The 24,587-nt window shown below is 39.5% G+C and overlaps 1 protein-coding gene across 5 annotated transcripts; it reads right to left on the reverse strand.

Moving 5' to 3' along the window:
- Positions 1-342: 342 nt before the first annotated feature.
- tnpo1 (transportin 1) lies at positions 343-23,176 on the reverse strand. Of its 5 annotated transcripts, none has more exons than XM_071465773.1 (25): positions 23,017-23,176; positions 22,786-22,902; positions 21,128-21,203; positions 20,284-20,433; positions 19,587-19,693; positions 14,125-14,258; positions 13,597-13,678; positions 12,519-12,641; positions 11,625-11,743; positions 11,258-11,318; positions 10,782-10,950; positions 10,412-10,564; positions 10,076-10,301; positions 9,751-9,922; positions 9,405-9,491; positions 9,193-9,300; positions 8,569-8,727; positions 7,858-7,945; positions 7,673-7,771; positions 7,464-7,559; positions 5,465-5,540; positions 4,372-4,471; positions 4,213-4,287; positions 3,777-3,916; positions 343-3,625 (listed from the first exon to the last, which is right to left on the reverse strand). In XM_071465773.1, the coding sequence occupies exons 2-24, from the start codon at positions 22,888-22,890 to the stop codon at positions 3,809-3,811; spliced, it is 2,673 nt and encodes an 890-aa protein (XP_071321874.1). In that variant the 5' UTR covers positions 22,891-22,902; positions 23,017-23,176; the 3' UTR covers positions 343-3,625; positions 3,777-3,808. The 5 variants fall into 5 exon arrangements, 4 of the variants coding, with proteins under 4 accessions (XP_071321874.1, XP_071321875.1, XP_071321876.1 ...); XM_071465774.1 differs by having other exon boundaries at positions 22,786-22,899; positions 23,017-23,163; XM_071465775.1 differs by having other exon boundaries at positions 22,989-23,133.
- Between the last annotated feature and the right edge of the window lie 1,411 nt (positions 23,177-24,587).

Raw genomic sequence — 24,587 nt, forward strand, 5'->3', positions numbered from 1 at the left:
ACCCTTTAGTAAGATCAAAAGTTTATTGTGTTAGGTCCATTTTTTAGGTTGTGCAAATAATCACCTTGCTACAAACATTTGAAGACATAGTAAACATTTGATCACAATCATACAGTAGACCCATAAACGCAACACTCTCACAAATCTAAGGTTCGAATCTGATAAACTCTGCTCAAGAGTCCTGAGCCTCACTGATAAAAGATAGGACGAGCCACTGACACAGCAGATACTTTCCTCCTCTAACGAATTTCCTTGCATTTAACATGCACAGAAATACTGAGCGGCTGCAGTAGATAAAATGCTCTGCAAAGTGTAAGAAAATACAAGACAAGAACCCCATAATAATGTAAACAATTTATTGGAACAATGTACAGATTCAAGCAATGGTAACCAGTCACACTCACTATATCATCTTACAAATATTACAAAATTACTACAGTACAATATAGATTCTTTGCATGATCCAAAATATTTGGTGGCCCCAAAAGTATTACTTTTTTAAAATACAGCAGCTTATTAAAAAAAAAAAAAAAAAAAAAAACTCAAACCATGTCTATCAAAATGATGCTTTTGCTTTTAATAGCAAAAAAGATGAAGGCAGATAGTCTAATCAACTTTGAAGGCTAAATGAAAATACAGGAGTTCTTTGACTAGACATTCTTCAATATTGGTGGGTGCTTTATAAAATACAAATTTTCAATAAAGCTTCATAGAAAGTCAAACATGTTTATAACATTATTTCCATAAGTTGTCAACCTATTTCTTTGCTTTTAAATTAGGTGTTACCTGTTTTTTTAGATACAGTATACTGTATATCTATTGCAAACCAACAAAACCTCAAAGTATTTGCTCTCAAGGCATTGTGAACACATTACACTGAAATATTATCTTAGTCTGATAACAATCACTTTCGACAAAAGCCACATAAAGTATGTGCAAGTTACCATTTCCAAATTATTCTTCACCCCTGCGTTGCAATTGTAATCACATTGCACACACATAACACTAATGTCAATTAACACCCACGGTTACCCATTTTTAATATGAAGGGCTAGAGTTTTACTTATCTGTAGTTGTTGAGAGGAGATGGATAAAGGCGTACACATTTGGGGAGACAAGAAAAACAAATAACACTGAACACAGACAACCTGAGGTTAACGCATAGAAAACACATATTCAAGTAGTGAAACACAACTACAATGTATAGCAGCATTCAAGTCAGAAATACAGCACAGCAATGGTGGGCGATTGTTTTGTGTGTTTTATAGACCTACACTCTTTCAATGAAAGAATAACAGGACTGTGTACACACACCAAGCTGTGATTACTCCATTTTTTTGCATGCCAAATAGCTGGAATGTGACAGACAAAAATCACTTCAAAACACAAGATGATGTGGCACATATAAGTATTTGCCTCTGTATTCCATGATGCATTACATCCTACAATTACCACTGTTTACCTCATTAATATTAAATCTAAGAGACCACTTATATATTTCACATTGTTAAAAGTTTTCTGAGACACTTAACTACTTTTACAGTATAATAACCCAATTGCATCAAAATACTTATTGCATTAAGTAAATACATTTTAGCAGCAATACCTTATTAATAATCTGTGTTAACACTAGGGTCATATTCTGAAGGGTTTGGCTACATCTTTAATTTAAAGCACTCGCAATTGAAATTTAAGTGCAAGTCATGTGCACTGCAAAAGTTAAAATACTGCAGTTATTACTCTGGCCAGCAGAGGAAAAATGTCTGGCTGGGTGTAAAAAATCAAAAAAAAAATAATAATAATAATAAAAATCCTCCTATCTCTCCAACCCATCATGGAATACATTCAGCCTATCTGTAACTTAAACACTTATACGCTTTATAAAATATAACGTCGCAAAAACAACCAGAGACAATAACATTGTAGTTTCACAGTATTTAAAAACTATACATCCAGCTAAGGGGGAAAAAGGTTAGGGAGATCACTCCAGCAAGATTTATTAATTAAGTTGTAACTGTCCCAGTGTTCAATACCTAAGTGGTTACTATGTACTTTTTAAACCTTTAATTGAAGCTCCCCTCCCTCCCATAAACTCCTTCCCACTATATGTTGGGGTGTGAGGGGCCACCAACATGCAAGAGATGAAAGCATCCAAGTACCCCACAAAACACAACCACCCAAAACATTATAACACAGTCATCCTCAAGATCATGCTTTTAGCACAAGAAGCCAAACAACCAAATAACAAAACTTCAGTACATTGAGAAATAAACATATTCAACATTGATTTGAAGGACTGCATGGTTCTGACAGCCAAAGTCACTAAAATCACTAAGACAGGATTTGTGTCATTGTGGTTTAAGTCCAAGAAACAGAGATAATGACCGACTCACAGGATGTTAACCTGCGTGCTTCTCCTTCATTCTGCTTTCACGAGGCTCAGACAATATAAAGGATTGTTATCACTAAAGCTTTGATATGCTTGCTGATGAATGTCAATGTCACATTCACACCACAAGACCAAACTGAGAGATTCACTCCAACGTTACATCACAGCCAAGATTTTACACGTTTCCTACGTCCGGTGTGTAAACCCAGTCATGCTACATTACAGCTGATTGCTGTAATTCTCTGGTAGAGGAAACAAAAAACAAAACAAAACTACTGTAAATAGATAAATTACAAGGTCAAAGAAGAACCTTATTACAGGGCAATGACAGCTGTCAAACGCAACACACATCACTAATATTCTACAGCTTTTCACAATGATACAAGCATGCTACCTAATCCCAGAAAAGCTGCTCTTAAAAAGAAAATCTTGTGCTCTCCAGTGACGTAATTAACAGCATTTGCCCTGTTAAAGAATAGGAACACTCAAATTATCTGAAAATTATATAGGTGATAACTTATTCTTGATGATACGCAGCATGATTAAATTATCTTATCCAGAGATGGATCCAATACGATGCATTCTTAACATAAGACTGCTATTCCTTAGCTTTAAGCTATCCTTGTAATTAGAGACAATATCTCTTAATGAACCTTTAAATTCACTTCATTAATTAAGAACGGTCTGCAGTTCCACAAGTGGAATTCTGTTTCGTTAAACTACCACATGCCATTTAGCTGGCTGACATGATAAAATAAATGTGTATCGGCTCTGGAGACCAATTTTTGCACTAACCTTTCATTATGTGAAAACTCATAATTTAAACTAAAATTAAAGAGCAAATGCTTTACAGAGTTTTGCAAAGTTTTCTCCATATTTGCTTAAATTTCTTTTCAGTAGTTTGGTTGACAGAAAATAAAATGTTTGGGGAATAAATAGAGAGAGAGAGAGAGAAAAAAAGAAGAACATGATACATTTCATTATTCTGGGTTGAGATGTGATTACATGAATTTTCCTCCCACGATAAGGTTGTACTGCCAGTCCCTTTCCCCCTTTGCCTGTGCTTAGGGGGCTCTGAGCACTGCAGCTCCCACCTCCCTCCCACCCCGTCCACCAGGTCGGGGAGGGGTCCGCACCCCTTCCCTCCCCTCAGCAGGCAGACCCTTCCCCCCAGTAAAGGGTAACATGTTCCCTGGGTAAAAGAGGTTCCCTATTTTGTCTCCCATAGTGAAGGACCTGTGGAGAGAAAGAGAGGCATCATTAGAACGCAGCTTAATCTCATAGCAATGTTTCTTTTACATTAAATACTGAACTCATGCACATTTTTTCAGCTGATTTTCTACAACAGCAAATGATTTTAGTAAACGATATGACAGAGGAAACTGACCCCAGCGATGAGGCACACTGCTGTGGAAACAGTTACACCCCGTAAAAGGTTGCCAGCCGTTCCTTCAGTGGCATGGGGAACTGATCTGAGAATCGCCTCCAGTTGTCCTCTCCCACCTGGTTCTTAAACCCGTGAAGGATCTGAAATTAAACACCAGGAGAAGTTCATACCGAGTTATAACCGAGCGCTGCATTTCAAAATAGATCTTGTGTATGACTGGGTTATTATCAGTGTCGAGTGTAGACGCTGCTGATCCTCCACTGGGGGGCAGACGAGTGAATGGATTAACAAATTATTAAAGGTATTATTGAATCTTCTTTTTGAGCCATGAGGTGGTTTGCATCCTCAAGTCCAAGCAAATTTTAATTAAAAAAAACGAGAAATTAATTTTCAGCATTTGAATTGTAATTTAATCTCAGTCATTTCTATCTTTTACCTTGTAGAACATGTCTCTGAGATCATCCTTTGGATTTACCCAGGAGGCCACTGCGTCACAGAAGAATATAAAATCCTGTTCCAGAGAAGAGAGGTGAGGCAACACTTCAACTTCCAGAGCCGTTAATAACATAGTGACCATCGTACTGCTGGATCTCACCTGCACTACACCTCCCGGATTTACACTGATCATAGTGCAAATTCCTCTGAACGCAGAGTCTTTCTCCTCATTGTCTCTTATATTTCGTAGAGAGGTGCACCTAACAACAGGGACAGCCAAATTTAACACAAGACACATCACGAGTCCTCAGGTAGCAACTTCAGAAACGTGAATAAATCTGCTAACAACTGCCACTATGAATGACTAATGCTAACACCACTATATGAATCAATATACTAACATTATATTAGTGAGAAATAAACAAATACACCATATTTCCATCCTTATATAAATGTAATGTTAATGTGTTATCTTATCATGAGTAATACTTGTCTTCCTTATCAGTAAATACACATCACACTCTATGTATACATCCATGTGAGGAGAAAATAGTGTCTATCATGACCTGAGCTAACAAGTCAAGCATGCACACAAAACAGATCAAAATAAAAACAAATCAAACTTTTTCTTTTTACTTTTAACACAACTACTCTGAGCTCTTATGACTTCACTTTTGTCTGAGCAGTGTGTTCAGGAAAACCTCATCTTATAGCACCTTGACAATAACATTACTTTTTGACAGATTGACTAGAGAAGGTCATTGGGGTCATTTTGGGACAGGCACATGCAGCTGGGTGGACTACTAAACGAGAAAGGGATTTAAGGAATGCTCTTTTGCAGCAAAGACTGCATCCTTTCTCTGTTGTTGAACCAGCAGGCATGTGACAAATCTGATCCCATGCATCTTTTAGGTTGTTAGCGACAGTTAACAATGACGAAAAACTAGAAATTAAACAAATTAATGTATAATACATGAAGGTGCTACTGAGGCAAAAACAAATCACAAGTAGGACCTAAAAGAGGACAGGGTTAGTCACATGGTTGGCAATGATTACAAACTGATAAGAAAAAATAAAAAATTAAAATAAGAAAAAAAAAAACAACTGAAAAGACTTCTTTTGAGAAGGAAAGTGAGAAGTGAGGAGAGGAGGAGAGCAACAGGGGAGAAAAAGGGGAGCAACAGGAGACAGCTGAGAAGATAGGAAGAAAGCAGAGAGAAGATGAATTAAATAAAAGATTGAATAATACACACCAGGGTCTTATAAACTGCTGTAGCATGGGTGCCACCTCTTGAGGACAAACGTAACCAAGACGACCAATTGTTATTGCTAAGGTAACGCAATCACGGTTACACACCACCAAACGCCAACCAAGACATGAGCAATGAGGAGGGGAGGAGAAAAATAAAGAAAAAACAAACAACTCAGAGACATAAATCAACAGAATCTGTGTATGATAATAAACAGAAGATTTCACTAGTGTTGATTATTACTGCCCCGTCAGTCATGGGGAGGAATGTAAAATATGACACTCTAAAAAAAACATACAACACGTTTAAGGGAGAACACATTGACAACTTTGACAGGACATTCATAGAAAAAAGGCAAACAATGGCATCTGCTTTCAGAAATCATACGGCTCAAACAGCTGCTCAAATCTAGTATGAGACTGATTGAAATTCATTAGCTTGATTTCAAATGTAGGTCTCAATATTAATGTTAAGACACAGGCTAGCTAATGTGCAGCATGTGTATATGACTGGTCTAAACAAGAGCAGTTCACTTTGGTCTTGCAGAGATTTCTCCCTTAAACTCACAAATGTTAATTTTACATAATAAAACAGAAATGTGTTTTTTTTTTGGTTTTTTTTTTGTTCTTTTGAAAAGAAATGACAGATTACTCCAAGCCAACTACATGGAGGGAGACTAGTATCCAGCACAGCAGGTTCTTATGAGGCAGAGAGGAGGGAGGACCTAAGTTTAAGAGACACAAAACTATGCAACATTCTCATTAACAAACAGGCATTTATGAACAGTCCAATGACACATGCAGAAAGCAGATGGTATGCTCATTAGAGTAAAGTTCAGTGCAGGATCAACTGATCGGAGGCAAAATGAAAAGTGCTGACGTGCACTCTCAAGGAATTTACTGCCATACCCACATTTAACTGTGGTGTTACACGGATGTCTATTTTGAATCAAGTTCCACCGATAAACCGGTTGTCTTAGAAATCTCATGAGATTTACACAGGGCCAAAACATCAGATTTTTGTTCAATAATTTGGTTCATTGTCGTGTTTTCAATTTTTACATTGAAAACATGCAACAACTGGTGAAAACATTCACTGGTCAGATGCAAACATTCATAGGTTCTTATGGAACTAGACTGGCATCACACAGTTGTTTGGATTATCATGTATCCTGCATCAAACATTGGCCATTCTTAACAACATTTAACATCTATTGGCAGATATGCATCCACATTTAAAGAACAGTAAATAAAAGCAACAAATAAACTGACAGCAAACAAACAGGAACACATCTACAGTCCCTAGTTTTTCCTTTTATTTTGGCAGGTTACACTTCACCCTTGCCTGCATCTTTTTGGCGAAAGGGTTTCTGACTCATCACATTGTAATTTCCAATTCAACTAGTAAAAACAAGAGCAGAGTGTAACCTTTTTTAAGAATGCTCTAGGCTAGGTGTCCTAAATTTAGTCAGTTTCAGTGTTCTCTCAATGATCCATGAGTAGTTGATGTTTAAGTTTTCAGTAAATCTGTCTGAAGACTTGTGGTAACAGTTAACTATGTGAGGCTGTGAACTCACCTAACTATCCCTCACAGTGCCTATGCTTTGCATTTTGTTGTTCCAGTAATATTCTACCTCACCTGATGGTGCAGTCAGTCCACATTAGTTCATTCCAAGACTGAGCACTTACATGGCTCGCTCGATTCAAGATTGTCAAGAATTTCACACCAGGGCCTGCCCTGGGTTTGACTGCCTTTAATCCCCGTTTGCAAGCTATGCTGCCAGGCTGCAAATCAGCGGATGAAATTTTTTACATACTTTGGTGAAACCAGCGAAACCTGTAAGGCTCAAGGCTTGGGAAGGGTTTTTGGACAGAGATTAAAGGGCAGGACAGGCACCCTAGTGAGTGTGGTGGATCCTGGCTGAATGGAACTGAGTGTGTGAGCACCTCCCTGTGTGTGTGGCGACCTGGCTGGCTGGCTCAGCACTGCCACCGAGTGGTACCTGTGTTTTCCAGAAGAGTCTTTGGGGTATTGGGCCTGTTAATGATCTCCACCAGCTGGTGCAGCACCATGGCAATGTATGGCTGCATTTCAGGCCCTGTGGGTACATGAGGAATAAGACATGTCAGAAAGAAATCTGTTGACCGTTCACAACACAATATATAGTATAAATCACATATTGTGAACATTTGTTAAAAGTGAAGCACTCACCCATTTGTATAGAAATCTCTCCAATTGCCCACGTGGCATTGTTGCACACTGATATTAACTCTGGGTTTAAATTAGTACCCAGTATGGGCATAAAATCAGCTGGAAGAAGGAAAGTGAGTTAACTTAGCAACAGACTAACAACTTATTTCCAAACACTGTTTCAGAGTTAACTGCATAGAACATACCGATGCATGGTTTGACATGCTGGAAACAAGCCTTGGTCAGATCCCCCAGCAGAGCAAACGAACTCTGACGCACTTCTGGCATTTTGTCCTGAACAGTTGGGGAGAACAACAAAAGGTGAACAATGCAAATGACTACATCAGTTTACTTTATCAGATAAGTGACATGTGATACACTTGGAAGTGTTTCAATTAATTATTACATAACACCATATAGTGCTCCAATATTTAAGTTACCACATACTTTGTGACAAATAAATAACTTAACAATATATACAGCTCCACTGCTTCATGTTGTGTCAAAGATGTAACAACCCAAGGGTTGATTACACATTGTGACTGGCCAGTGAGCCCAGTCCCTGCACATGGATGCAGTGGGATTTTTCCTGGTGCTTCCAGTGGCCAGTCTGGCTACGAAAGACAAGTCTGTTGTCAATGTGTTTGTATGTGTGTGTGTGTGTGTGTGTGTGTGTGTGTGTGTGTGTGTGTGTGTGTGTGTGTGTGTGTGTGAGTGTGTGAGAGAGAGAGAGGAACGAGGGGCTGAGTGCATCAATGCACTGCACAAAGCTCTGCAATGAAATAAAATTTTACCAATTTGACATGGTAAAAAAACAAAACAAAAAAAATCAATATGGCGGTCAATATTGATACTGTAGCAGGCCGCCACAAATAAAATCAATATATGGGAAAACACTGACTTCAACAGCTCTTCACCTGCATGCACTGGTACATGAGGGTGAGGATGTTGCTACGAGCAACCAGCTGCTCAATGGTGCCTCCCAAACCCTCAGCAAGTCCACTAAGAAGATCCAAAGCCACGATCATGAAGTCTTTGTCAGGGGCCTCATACTGGTCTGGCTGTGACTGGTGAAGCTAGAAGAAGGAGGGTAAGAGTTAACTTTAAATTAACATGACTAATTCCCAGCAACTGTTGTGGTGATTAAACATTTAATTTACTTGTACACCTTCACATTAAAAGTGCATTTAGTTTTTTGCCACTTGGGGGCAGTGCAATGAGCTGTAAACATGAACCAGTTCCTACCTAATAAAGTTGATATGTTGAACATGTAAGCAAACAATTACATATTCACACATCCAGTAGACACAGAGCAATATTAGCATTCTTTCATCACTGTGAGTGATTCCTGTCACATAACACACATCATTTGATCCATTGTTAAAGCTGCTCCAATCAATGCTGTACTAAATTTAATCTGGTTGAGCAGAGGCTCAAATGTTAATAATAAAATGTAAAGTGAGAGTGTATATGTGTGTGTGTGTGTGTGTGTGTGTGTGTGTGTGTGTGTGTGTACACATCTGAGGGTCCTACACTCTCACCATGGCCTGAGCGAGGGTCTTCTGGACCAGGTTGACACAGCGTTGGTACACAGGCTCACAGTAGGGCAGGAAGCCACTCTGCAGGGCAGTGGCTACCGACGACAGACACTGAGGAAAACAGGCGAGGGGAAGATACAGTCAGTGACCTGCGGTTTTCATCATAGAACCTGGACTAACACCACTGAGGCAGTCAATGCACATTAGACACTCACTTCTAATAAAGGGAAGAGGTCTTTGTCTTCATCTTTCAACTGGTTCCATTTCTGGATTAGAGGAGGCATCAACATCTGGATGTACTCCTAATAAATAACACACAAATGACACAGCGTGCAAATAATGAGTGGGGATGATAATTACAGACATTAATGCATTCATCCAAACAGTCACACAAATGCATGTAGGAAGCACGGGGGGGGAGGGTTGTTTACTGCTTGTTCACCTTCTGTTCCACTCCAACTACTACAAAACTAAAATGAGGAAGATTGAACAGTCAGTGCTAATTTTACATTCACATAGAAATGTGAAGTGAAACGGGGTCCACATTTCTGTTCTGCATACCGGTTTATTCAGATGGTGTCCCACTGAATCTGCCAGCGTTCCTATGGCGTCGTAAAGAATGAGCAGATTTTTGTGCTGGTACTTGCTGAAAGCAAACACCAGTGTGTCCAGGATGAACGCCAGGTAGGGCACCAGCTCTGTACAAGCCTCTTCCTCCAAAGTTGCAAAGGCACTGGTCAGGAGAGAGGGAAGGAAAACATTAAACAGCAAGCGGAGTGTAATTGTAACCCCTCAGCAACACCAAGAAATCTGGAAGTGTGTGGGTAGCACCGACTCCAAACGCAGTGCCGAGCTCCTAATGTGCTGTAAAATGACATGGCTTTACCTGCACGCGGCCTCCTGCACACGCTTGTTGCTATCCAGGATACGTTTGAGCAGCTCTGTCATTAGGGGCTTCAGGTAGGTATCTGGGGGCTGGCTGACAACCCAGTGGGCGTAGCGGCTCAGTGTCCAGCAGGTGATTGAACGCACCAGGGCCTTCTTGTCAGACAAACACTGGATGAGATGGGGAATGAGCTCAGGCAGGTATGGGATCATGCCCTGCATGCAGCCTGGACACAGGGGTAAAAAGAGTTTCAGTTAAAGCAGCCACTTCCTCTGATTCCATATCCTGAGGGGGACCTGACTCCCCCCACTTTTTCCTTCATCTTTCTCTTCTTACCTTCAGCTATAGCCCCCAGCACAAGGATGCCAGACTCTTTAACTACCCAGTCCGGATGGAAGAGCAGCTCTTTGAGAAGGGGCAGGATGTGCAGCAGCAGATCATCCCTGAACACGTTGGCCAACACGTCCAGTGCTGCTGCTGAACACTTACCTAACGTGTGGAGAAAAGAACAGAGACATACATACAAACACAGAAGTGTGCGGACAAACAGACATCACAGTTACAGTACACACAAACACAAAGCAATAATCAATACACTTATTGTTTCCTGGCTCTCAGTAAAGAGAAAGGGAGACAGTGACAATGGACATTTTACATCAACAAGGAGAAATCTATACATTTCCATGTGCACAGGTACTAAACTCACGCAGGTTCCAATCAGAGATAGTATCATCGTCATCCAGTTCATCATCCTCATCTTCCTCTTCCTCGATCCCATCGCCCTCGTGCTGCTGGGCTACTGTGCGCGATCGGTGGAAGCGCGGCCTGATGTCCTGCTCGTTGTCGGGAATGGCCTCATCTTCCTCAATGTCGCCCTGATGATGGAGATGTGTGTTGCAACTGCATTCATTTTTACATGGCTGAACAGTGGCTGCTCAACAACAGTAAATAACATGGGTATGGAAAAAACAATCACAATCACCACAAAACTTCAGTCTGAATTAAGTCATATTTGTAATTAAATCAATGTCTACAAATGTTGATGTAAAATGTCTAAAACCCAAATGTATTTGTACAGCACAGAGTCACATAAACTGCTTAATCAAACTGCATGTCATCATGAGTAATGGTTCAACTCCTCATCTTGTCTGCAGATACAGATATCAGGCTACACAAACTGACCTTGAGCAGGATGATGTCGATCTCGTTGTACTTCATCCCGTTGACAAGCACTGGAGTGAGCCTGGAGCAGAAACCAGAGGAAAAATTATGAGAACAAAGGGCAAGGATAGGTCGGAGCCCACGAGAAATCACTCACACCTGATTCCTGCTGTGGGCACAGTTTAATGTGACAGTGTGGTGACAGATGTTACAGCTGAGGTCAACAGCCAGGGTTCTTCATCAGCCGTTCCCGAGGTGAGGAGGAAGAATATCAACCTATGACAAGGTCTTCAGTGACTTACTGCCAAGGTTGCTATGAATCAACAGCTCTCAATATTAGCACTAAAACGCCAGTCTGTGTACTGTATGTATGTGTGTGTATTCTTACTGGGAGAGGTGTCCACAGAGCACTTCCTTACACACCGGCTGCTCCGCCAGAGTAAGCCAGAACTCACAGGCCTCCAAAGCAACATTCTCATCTTGGTCCTGCGTCCTCTGTAGCATGTACTGAGATGAAATTAAGGGAATTTTAATATTACATACAGTATGATATGCTTTTATTCACAAAACTGAACATTTTAACTTAAAAACTGCAGCCTAACTATGAATGCTGCTGCTGCTGCTGCTTGAGTCCTCACTAACACCAAGAAAGAGGAGCACATGACTCCGGTCCTTAAAACACTGTGCAGGATTTCTGTGTATCAACGGACAGATTCTAAAATCTTACTACTTGTCTATAAAGTACTAAATAGTCTTGGGCCTAAATACATCTTCAATCTACTTGTACGATATGAGGCATCCAGACCCCTCAGGTCACCTGGGACAGTGTTTCCAGAATCAGAACCAAGCAAGGTGAAGCAGCTTTTAGTTTCTATGCTCCCAAAGCTTCCCGAACACCTGAGATCTGCTGAAACTGTCAGCTCATTTAAATCGGGGCTAAAAGTATTACTATTTGCTGCAGCTCACCAATAAGTCTTTTATCACTTCTTCTAAAATGACTTATTCAAATATTTTATTTTATTTATTAAAATTTCTTTTTAATGTTCTGTTTTTAATGTATTTACATGCCTCTGTAAAGCACTTGCCTTCCCTATGACACAAGTGCGTCTGTCCACAGGGTTTTATCAGAAGCGTTTCATTATAAGATTAACTGTTTTGTCAACAAATCCCATACAAATGTGTGAGGAATATACGGTTTCATTTTTAAAAGGCTAAATAATTTACTACAACAGCTGAGCATTGCAGTTTTTGTCTCACCCCACCCACCCCCAGCCTCACTCACCTCTATGATGTTATGCATGTGTGGCAGGAGGCGGTCCAGGCGAACTTCCAGCAGCATGACTAGAGCTCTGCACACATTCTTCCTCACTTCTGGTTCATCATCTGTCGCCAGTGCAAACAGGTTCTGTGGGAGGATAGAAAGACACCAGGGTCAAATGTCTGGAGCGTCTGTGAAATAACACAACACAAACTACTGCCACAATTACTACTGAAAATAATAACTGTACAACATGTGAAACAAACAGTTTTCCTGAACAAATATGGGGAGAGGGACAGAGTCAATACAGTAATAGATTCAATTATATTCTCTTGTGAGATAAATACACTGGTATCAATGACGTGTATGTGTCCATTGTATTTAGCTGTTTTACAGGAGGTTGTTAGAGTCAAGTTTCCATGTGTCATTACTGCAGACATCTTATCTCTGTAGCTGTTCTGCTTTTCTACACGTGTCACTTTCTTACTGCTTGACACCTTAAGGATGGAACATGTTTACATGTTGCTATAAAAAGCACCAAAACTCGAGATGTTTGGTCGCACATCTTTTTTACAAGACTTCAACACAGGTTCATGTAATGAACAAATACAATCTAACAGCGCTTCCTGCTTTTCAAAATATAGATATATTTTGCTGTTTTAAAAGCATGTTTACTCTTTCAAATCTCTTACAGACATTAGTCAGACAAGCCTTTTATTCTTTGTTATCTGTTCTTCCAACAACTGAAATGAGAAATACTAAAATGAACAAAAAATGAAATACAAGTAAGAATGATAAAATTGATTAAAATAGCCAGAAAAAGTTTAAGACTACATAAAAATCAGCCGTAAAACCAAATCAAGACTTGAACCTTTTCATGAAGGAATTTAAATGTAAAAGATTCAAATGAAGCTGCATGTTGTGCTGCCATGATTTTGCATGAGGGTTGGGTAAGACACTGAGTGGCTCTATAAAGGAACAAGCTGAGAAGTAAACCACAGACAAACTGTTGCTGCAGTAGCTATTATTTGCTGTAGAAGGAGGAGGTGCAGTTTGTCTACATCGTTGTGCACAGATGGCGATGCGTAACAGTCAGACTTGCCTCAATGAAAGGGTCGATGTGCAGCATGAGAGCCTGAGTCCTGCTGATGATGAACTGATTGACGCAGGCGATGGCATGAGACCTGCAACACAATAACCACCACTTAAGAGTCACACCAGCGTGCTTACCTCACATGTTGCATGCTATGAATGCAGCCTCTGTTTTTCTTTTTTGCCCCATCTCCACTATTTTAACCTCCAAATAAGAGGAAGTTTTCCCTACAGTCAACAGACATGCTGCAGTACAGACACACTGAGACTTCAACTGTACATTTATATAGAGCTCTAGTCTGTCTTCTGCATACACTGTATGTGTCTGATTAAATGTATTTGCTGCATTAAAAACAGTCACTAGTAGATCATTAATTCATAAGTTAAGATCTGTTCCAGATACTTTTGTGTGATGAACTGATCATCATGCATCATCAATCATGAACATAAGGATTAACCTTAATTGGATTCAATAGGCTTGATTAGCAGTTAGCATTATAGCTAATAAAAACTGGAGGTATAATGAGAAGCTGTGTACCTAATTTTCGGACTGTTGTGCTTGAAAAACTGTAAGAACTTGGGAATCATGATGTTCAGAGGACGATCCAGCATGTCGCTGTCCAGGATCTCAGCAGAGTCCTCACAGATCTTCTGCAGGGCTCCAAACGCTCCCTGAGGGACAAGGAAAAGCAACAAAGAAAGTGATGACAATTACACGGTCCAGAGACATTCTAGGATAGGATTTCACAACTACTGCACAGTTATTCCCCAGGTAGTATGATGCTATGGCTATATTAGATTAGATTTACTCATTTGGCAGAGGCTGTGAGAGACATTAGGAGACCATGGCTCTTTAGTCTTTAGTATTAAGTAGTAAATCTATTTCATAAGTGCAAGGAGACTAATAATAATAGTGATGGTAGTGACTCCTAAAAGGAATTTTCCCTCACATGAAGCATCCAAGGTGTGTGGAGGCTGAGTACCGGTAGATTTAGTTTTGTTCACGTTTTTTGTTTTGTGCTGACTTTCTGCTTTTGATGTACATTCAAAAAACAAAAAAAAACAAAACAAACAAACAAACAAACAAAAAAAACAAAAAATAAAATATATATATATATATATATATATATATATTTATATTCACTCTATGTTCATATTTATTTGCTCTGCAGTGAACAAATGTAATATGAGCATTCACATAAAAAATGCATATAAAGGGTCTTTTGCAGTTTCTGTACAAAAATGTGTTCTTCTGCTCGAATAACCTTCAAACCGTTACACACACACACACACACACACACACACACACACACACACACACACACACACACACACACACACACACACACACACACACACACACACACACCCCTTTTCCTTAATACTAGCTTCTTGACGGATGGTTAGTATGCATGCTCACGATATGCTGCAGACTCCTGTGTGTCTCACAAAAATGCAGTGTGAAGAGCAGATACAAGAAACAGCACGGCAACTGACACTGACGCTGTCTGAAATGTGTTTCCATGGAAACTGCTCCCATGTCGGCATTGCTTTCAGATGACAGATACAGAATGGTCTCAGAGAAATGTGGAGGAGGGTGAGGGATGGAATAAGACGATGAAGGTTGACGCTGAGACTGTGTCAAGGTCACAAACAAAGAAAAGACAAAGTGCAATTAAGGTGATTAAAACCATTTTCCCTCAGAAGTACAGATTCCTCACTGGCACCTTGCAGGAGAACAGCCATCTTAAAATAAACAAGAAAATAAAATCCGGTTCAGAGCCAGCACAGGTGATTTCATGTCATGTTTGGGATGACAAAAATGCGTATGAGTCTTGCAGGTGTTGAAACTCTTAAATAAAAAAGTACTAAATTTAGAATAGATAAAGCTGACTGGCAGAAGATTTAAAATATTAACGAACATAAATAATGCCAGATTAGGCCAACTGAACAGTTGCTGAAAAACGTCTGATATTGAACTGCAGTTTAAATACATTACTCAACTGACAGAAAATTAATCTGCAACTATTTTGATTTGATTGAGTCATTTTTCAAGCAAAAGTAAAGAACAAAAACAAAAAAAACAAAAAAAAAACAAAACATGTAGCTCCTAAAATGCGAAGAATTGCTGCTTTGTTTTATATCATTGTATTCTAAAATAGCTTTTTGGACTGTTAGTGGGACAAAACAGTACAACATCTGATATTTTACAGATACAAAATGATTAACTGAGAAAAATAATCATAGAATTAATTGATAATCCACAATCATGGATTGTGGACAAGAACAAATCCAGTTGTTCATAACAAACAGAATGCTATAATAATTACACTGTTTTGTTAAATGAATGAATCGTGACAACTCAGCAATTCAGCATCAGATTTGGGCTCTGGAGACGCTGTAATATACTGAAAGTTTATCTGAGCCCATGTGGAAACGTGTGGAGCAGGACACAACACCACTGCTGCTGATGTCAAATGTAATAAAGGTGTTTGTGTGAGTCAACAGAGAAGGGCAAAGAAATGGGAGTGGCCTTCAGGCATTCCAGTGACGCTGAAGTGTCTGAAGTGTAATCCTCCCTTCAAGTCCTGCTATGGACAGTCATTAAACTCGAGAATGTAAGTCACGCAGATGACAGCGAGCCAGGGCAAAGAGAAGCATGCATTTAGTTGACTAAACAGCCCCTTAAGACTCCTGCTCTGCAAGCTTGTCATGCGTTACAGTTCACATGAGCACCAGGCCGGCAAAGCATTTTCATACATGATCATTTACCCTTTGGAGCTGCATCAAACTTGATCCTGACAACACCGTCGCAACCACCTTGCAACTGCCATTAATCAAAACAGTAAAACCGCTCTGAGGCAAAGCCTATATAAAGCCACCCACCAACACCACACTTGGCATCCAACACACCTGCTCATGTCTTTTTATAGAGCATGCAGAGAGGGGTACAGTGTGGTGGCACAGGGTTCTTCCTACAACTGCTGATCTTTGACCACAAACAAGACATGATTCACACAGAGCAGCCACAACATGAGAAACAGTAACTGCTTTTTTAAGGAAACACAATACTCAAAGCTAACAGCTACACACCATCATTACACCATGTATCCAACCCTCTATTTCCACCCAACATCAGTAGACATTATGGCTCCCACTCATATGGGGAGGGTAATTCAGGACCATCAGGAGGATCACCTTGCATAGATACAGACATACTATAAATCCATAACACAGAGAACATTTAGACTGATCAAAAATCTCATGGCCAACATGCCGTAACATGTTTCTCGTTGCTTAGATTACAAAATGCATACAGCTCCAAAACCGCACACTGGCAGCCACTAAAAATATTCCCAAAATAGATATCAAAGTCCAGCTGGCAGTAATGGTGTGCATTATGTAGGGGGGTCTCTATGGCAATAGTCAACACCTTCAAAAATGAGTTTGGTGTTTGCTGTGTGTGGTATATTAAGAAGGTCTGCTGTGGAGTTGGCAGTTTTCATCCTGGATTATGCACATTAATGAATTCTGAGTTTAACTTTTCTGAATAAAATATGTTTAAGCAAGAATAACCATTGATAACTTATTACTTCACAAAGCCACACAGAGAGGATTATTTTCCCAAATAAATGACATAAAGTGACGGCGAACTGGAAATACATTTTAATTAACATCAACAAACAAGATCAAACAGAAGGAATGGTTTCAAAATCAAGGAAATTCATGACTCTGTACTGGTTAATATAAGGGTTGGCATGTGGGTTACTATGAAAAATAGCCCATGTTCACACATATCCACAGGAGCAGGACTAATCTGTCTTTAAAGTTCAGTGGACACACAATTCAGTTTCAAACCAGATTGACCTTTTATTGTCCCCACAACTCACAATCAAGTGTCACCTCTTTTAATCGTTTAAATCCACCGTTAAGCATCATAATTGTGATTAATGTTACTGGGGCAATTTGCCACATTCATTTAAACAAGACCAGTTACAACAGTGGTAACTCTGGAAAAAAAAAGCTTTACTGCCATATCTGAATGATACTGAACATAAACACAACACAAAATTTAAACTTCACAATGAATAGCCAATAATAATAAATACATTTTTGCACCTTTATCCACAAGATTAGAAGACAGTTTTTCATCCATGACCGACTTAACTGTCTTCATCATCAGACTCTAAGAAGCTGTCCAGCCTCCAAGCTGCTTTTCAAAAACATAGTGAGTCTTATGAGGAGTTGCTACATTTGGTCACTGTCCAGGGTTAAGCCATGCACACACACACATACGCTTCAGGATCCTCCGCAGTAAATAGCTGACCTAAATCTCAGCTTCTCAATGAGCTTTATAAGAGGAGCCGGGCTGTGGTGCTACAAGGAGAGGCCACACCACTTCTTTAAATTTCAGATAATCATATTCCTGCTCTGTGCAGGGATGGGTAATCCTGCCAGGATACATTTCAAATGCCCTTCAACACAGCTGACTATAGCAAGACAGTTTAACGTGCTACTTCACTTGTGCAAGTTCTCCACTGTAAGGTGATGTCACAGGCACATGCATCTGGCAGCATATTAACGACCGGGGAGTTTATGTGAGTCTAAGTATGGGTGCGGCACCATTACACAGATCAACTGATCCAACATCCTCTACAGGCTACTGAATTGTAATTTCAGTGGTCGCTGCAGTGGAGCATTTCAATGTAGTAACTGTAGAAGAGCTGATATCATCAAGAACTAATGAGATTAAGCACCGCTGCTGGATGCCCTCAAGAACTGATGATATTATACTGTGAAGCTATCAGGGAAAGTAAAGATATTCATCAGAAGACAAAGAATTGGATAATGATGCAGTATAAAACAGAACAACACAATGGTTTTTTTGGGGTTTGTTTTTTTTGCTAATGCGCACATCAAAAAAGCTTTTCTGGTTTTCTGGGTGGCATGTGCCAAGTCAAGTCAGAAAATGGGGTCATATGGTTTGCTGGTAAAAAGGATAAAAAGAGAATAAATAATTCCATGTTGAATAATCTGTAGTTGTGGCTGGAGCTCCAGCTGTGAGACTGCCTTTAGCTCATCTGGCCAGCAGGATGCTATCCAGATGCTGCTTTATAGTTGACCCAGCTCTCTTCCCTTTTACACAATAAATAAATAAACAAATCCACGGGCATGCAGCGCTGTTTGCCTGACCAGTGTGCTATAACATATGAAGACAAATGTGTGTACATTTAATCTCTGCCTCTCTCTCTCCCTCACACAAACACACACACACACACACACACACACACACACACAGCTGTGGAAAAGAGCTGAGACACATTTCTTTTCCAATTTCTTATGAGCTGACTGTGCACAATAAGTCAAGATGAGGATATTGAAGAACTACTGTAATATTTAAGAAACTTGAGAGTCAACAGTTTCCACTAATAAAATAGAATTACCACCTCGCGGTTGTTTGCCTCTGCCACTCAGACTAATTTGAGGTTACATCCCTGTTTATCCAGAATGGTATAAAATATTAACCATTTGTGTGAAATTTTATCATAATTAATATATTTATCACAATATCATAATAAAAACTTGTTTTGAGAGGTCACAGTGACCTTGACCTCTGACCACCTAAATCTAACCAGTTCATCCTTGAGTCCTTGTGAATGTTTTTATCAAATGTGAAGAAATTTCCACCCTGGTTGTCACCAACATGGAAACATAAAAAATTACAGTGTAATCCCTAAAAGACACTGCTATAGATTCTGGTATTACCAGACACACTGCATTTCATTTTTGGGTCTAATGATTGCTGATTTAGCTGTTCAAGGAGGAATTATAATACATAAACTTTGTGGATACACTTTGTAACATAAGTATGGATTTTTAAGGTCTTGTATGCCATAGACAAGTACTGCTGTCTGTATGAGGTTGTTAATGTCACAAAAGAAATACTGGCATAATCTGTAGGCTCTGACACAATCACATCTCTGAAGTGTTGATCCTCACCTCGCATGTGTTATAGTCCTCAGAATCCAGCAGCAGGCAGAGTTTAGGTAGAAGCTCTGGCCAGTTTTGTAGCTCTCCTTTGGAGGCAATCGTGGTGATGAGGATGCCTGTTATGGGAAGGGTTTACTGTTAGTTACGCTGGCGTGACAAAAGTACAAAGAATACGCTGACATTGCTGTGTCATGCAGCCTCAAGTGAAACCAAAAATCAGTTGCTTTCTACACAGTAATACACTTATTCACAATTTATCAGTTAACATCAAAAGAAAAACGAAATACTTAATGCAGCAATAAAATATCTTTATGTTATTTCTAAATTATGACCTGGAACTTCTTTCATTGGTATCCTCACTTTCCTTTAACCTGCTTTGACTAGGTTACCTGCTACAAATTACTGACAAATTTTAACATTTCCCAAATAGCATGTGAAGCTCTTGTATTTAGCTGTAGGTTCAATGTAACATTATGTTTCAGTAAATCTACATAACCAGGGGACTGCACGGGTCAAATGATAAAAGCTAAATCCCAAAACATGTGCTTTTAACAGATCTACACTGCAGCACTTGGGTGGATATTTTTTCTCTATAAGTTATCAACAAGCAGGCTATAGAAGCTCACAGTCTTACAATGAGCAATCACTTCCTCCAGCATCTTAAAGAAACACTTCGCATTTATTGGACCCGAAGGATGCAACTTACCCACAGTGGCCCGGATAAGGGGAGAAGAGTCTCCAATGTTTTGGAGGCACTCGCTCTTGATGAAATCAGACACGCCATTAGGGAAGTTCTGATAGTGGGCTTTCACATTGTTCTTCAGTATCAGCCCACTCAGGGAGCGCGTTGGTTCATCTTGGAGGGTGGAGGAAAGACAGATGATTGTTCACTGTTAAAATAACATTTCAACTGAGCACAAATAGTCTGGTGGAGTCGGATTGCAGTGTTGTGACTCAAGTCATTAACTGTTCACAGGATTTTGCAGCCTTCACATTCCTTATCATTACAGCCAACATGATTCACACAAGCAGCAAGATGTACAAGTTTCAAGTGCGAAACATACAAAGTGCTAAACTAGGCCTAGAAAAATAAAATACAAAGGCACTGATTAGCAAATGATGTATGGATTTCTGTCAACAAATATTCCATTTTAAAAACAATGGCTACACTTTTGGACTTGTTCATCTTTTTGTTTGTAAATATTTGCAGCTTGTTGCATCTGAACGATGTGCAATAGTCCAACAGCATCCTAAAATGTCTTAACACCACTTAACATTTGGGTCATCTACTGTGCAGACAGTCAAGCCAAGAGTTGAGTGGTGCCAGGAATTAGGTTTAAAATTAGAGCGACCCATATTCTGAGTGCCACATCATCTGTGGCAAAGATGCCATCAGGTCAGCCGAGTCATGGTTAGACAGACCTGTCACTGAGCAGTTACATAAAAATGACATGTCTGACGTTCACACCACCGAGTACCCTCAGATGATCTAGGAACACGGTACAGATACAACAAAACTACATACTGCAACACACAGGCAGAGAGCTTACCTTCTGATTTTAACTTTGTCAAAACAAATATTAAGTAGTTGTTAAAGTCTGGAAACTGGTTCAGCTGCTCAAGTCTCTGGGGAAGGTGGTTGAGGAAGACAAGGTGCTAACTGTACATACAGCATGTTAAAAGGTTGTGAGCACATTACCACTGCAATCTGTAACATGGTAGTAATGCCAAAAATTGTTTGTTTTTCTTTTTCAGCTAAGGAAATGTAGAAAGAGCAGGTGTTTATGTGGCCAAGTGGTGGTGTAATGTAACAGGATAATGGTGTGTGTGTGAGGGGAATGGGGGGTGTATGTTTATAGGGGGTCATAAATATGTCATTTGACATGACTGAATACTGAATCTAGCCAGCCAGATGGCATATTGAGGGCTATAACAGTGGCTCGTCAGAGTTAATGATGCACTGCATGTGAAGTGTTACATAAGCAAATCATTTAGGATCAGCATGCAACCATATAAAATAACATAAGGACCAGCAGCATGGAGCAGTGGGTAATAATTGTTCTCTAATGTAAAAGTATGGGGTGACTTGTACAAAACACCGCAGGACATTTGTATCCGACACATGCTACACGATAGATTTATAACACAATTTCCTTGTTACATGGTTATAACTGCTAAACCACATATTTCTCAGCCAGCTCTTATTACTGTATATGCCACCACCACTGTAATTTATTTCACGTCTCAGTCTAATGCTTGCCAAGTAATCTGGTTTGGGGGTCATCACAGTTGTTTGTCAAACATGTTTTGAGTGTGCTGCAAATCCTGACAGCCCTTTGTAAAGTCAGATGGAGCAAATGTGATGGTAACCAAATTAGTTCTGTCAGGGACTCAGTGAATACATTTTATTCAGATTTTATCTGCACTCTGTTCTTTCCGTGGTGCACATCCTTTGTCTGATTTTTATTGTCCTGTCACAAGAGAACTGTAAAATTTAGATGCTGATTTATTTACCACACGATCATACTTGTATATCATGGTCTTTGGACGTAAACTTAGTGTATACATTTTATTATAACATCATGGCATTTCTTTTAGCAACTAGTTATGTTATTGTTCAAGAGGATTGATGCAAATAGGCAGTCCGTAATTGGATATAGGCGGAAAACATGTTGTGTCCTCATTAGTACCATTATCATTACATAATTATTACAATATATCTGTAATTATTTCAACAACTGTCTGTTTGCTTTGGAAGAATATCATTTCTGTCATTTTACAAGTAGATTAGAAACTAAATTTTACACTTTCCCCTGTATTATTTGAAGATCAGGCTGTGGCTGATATATAGGGGTGTTGACTTCATATCTTCTGCTTGACAATAATGCGAGATGAGAACTTACAGGGAGGCGACTTACTGCTGGATCAAGCCTACATGCGACGTTTACTTGCAGAGTTGTTAACTGCTATTTTAACCCGGCATAACACAACGATATATAGTGTTATAAATGCCCAGACACTCAGCACGGCACGGCACACTTGAGTTTATCAGAAACAAAAAGCACCGACCGGGCAGCACCTGCGTACCTGCTTATAACGGTTACCACCCGGCTAGTATTAGCTTTCGCTAGCCTGTTGAGCCTGACAGCATTAAGCACGGACAAATAAAATAAACGCTGACACCAGTATTTGGCTTAGGAAAGGATACTTGCTGGACGGATCTCTGTGTGGACGTATCTGGCGACTGAGACTCCTTGAGCAGCTGTAAAATCTGTTGAAGTCCTTGCTCGTCTGGCTTCCACTCACACTCCATCTTGCTCTGCTGCTGTTGCGGATAAAGGAAAAACATTAGCTAACAAACGTCTCTCTCCCGGGAAGCGAGGAAAGACAAAATCACCGATTCGCACAAACCTATTTTTGGATGAAGTTCGGCTTTTACCTGTTTGGACCGACGCACTCGTGTGTTGCTGACTTTCTGTTAAAATGTGACCGTCTGTCTGGGTTTTCAGACATGGGCCTGTTACTGGAGGAACATCCGTTTTTGCAACAAGCTGAAAAAGCTGCGGGCCACACAGCGTCGCGTCGCATTTAAGTGGCGGCCGCGTCAGCTGACACACGACCGAGGGGTCCTAGTGCTGGATTGTCTCCAGCCAAACAAAAAACAAAATAAACCTACTGTTTTAAATGTTTAAAACAGAGCCGCACTTACAAATTTTTTTTTGGCAGAGACGCACTTTTAAAGCATTTTCTGTCAGAGCTGTTGTGGCTGTAAGATAGAGAGGTGGAAAGGCGAAGCATTGGCTGGATTTGGAAGGCAGCCTAAAATGTTGCACATTTCCGACGGCATTTGAAGGCAGCATGGCGCGGCTGAAGGCCTCCTGACGTCGCTATTGTAATCAATACTGTTATAGTCAATAATTTCAATAATTTGAGCAATATGTACAAAAACAACTGTACAACTACACAAATAAACAACACTTAGTAAAAACATACTTTGTATTGTAGAAAATTCTGGGAACAAAGCACTACAAAAATTGCTATTAAAGCAGTGAGTAAAAAAATACCTAACAGGCCTAATTCTCTGATTATACAACAAATTCACACAGTTTCATATTACTTTAAATTTTGTCCTAACAGAAGTTAGCTCATTCTTGATAGCTGGAAGAAGATAGACCCTAATCTAAAATATCTGTGAATATATAGACATTTTTCAAGCATACATTATTACATTGTGGTAACACTGTTGCAGAAAAATGCTCTATATTAATAAACTATTATAAAATAAATTAATGTTGGTACTTTCCCATCTCAGCCTCAGTTTTACTACAGAATTTCAACAAGCTAAATATAATTAAAAAGTGTAATCAAAATGTTGGAAAGCTTGTGTTGTAAATCATGTTTAATTTAATAATATATTGAAGAAATTTTTGAGCTGAACAATTTGAAAATCTGGTAGACACCCAACAAATAATCATTTGTCCAATGCATTGGCAAATGCAAAGTGGTGGGTCCTCTGCATCTGGACTGTGTGGGCATGAGTGTTGATTTTATTGCTCAACATAATTAAAAAATCACGTTCAAAAATAAACTCCAATAAGAGTTATGCCAAACACATACTTAGTCAAAGCAACATTAAAATTTAAGGTGGTGTGTAATTTCCATTTCTTTGTTTGTGTAACTTAAAATCTGAGTAGAAACAAAACATAAAATTGTTGGAGTGGAATGTAAAAACCCAGCATTGTTCATGTCTTAGACTTTTGCACTTATGAGCAAACTGTTTCTTTGTGTTAAACTATTGGCTCACAGTCTGTCATATAATTGTCATTTGACTGATATGTAAGGTTATGTAACCACTGTTCCTACAGACTAAGGCATAAAGAATATTGGGTTTTTTATTCCAAGTTGTTTCTGAAAAATAAAAGACTGTCATCCTGTAACAAACAAGGCCATAGGCTGTCTGTGCAGCAAGTCCTTATGACCCATAGCTATGTTTTGTTGTTAGGCGACATC

The sequence above is a fragment of the Trachinotus anak genome, unplaced genomic scaffold (genome assembly GCF_046630095.1).
Source record: "Trachinotus anak isolate AG129_WGS33_773 ecotype Australia unplaced genomic scaffold, CSIRO_AGI_Tana_v1 ptg000028l, whole genome shotgun sequence".
Lineage (NCBI taxonomy): Eukaryota > Metazoa > Chordata > Actinopteri > Carangiformes > Carangidae > Trachinotus > Trachinotus anak.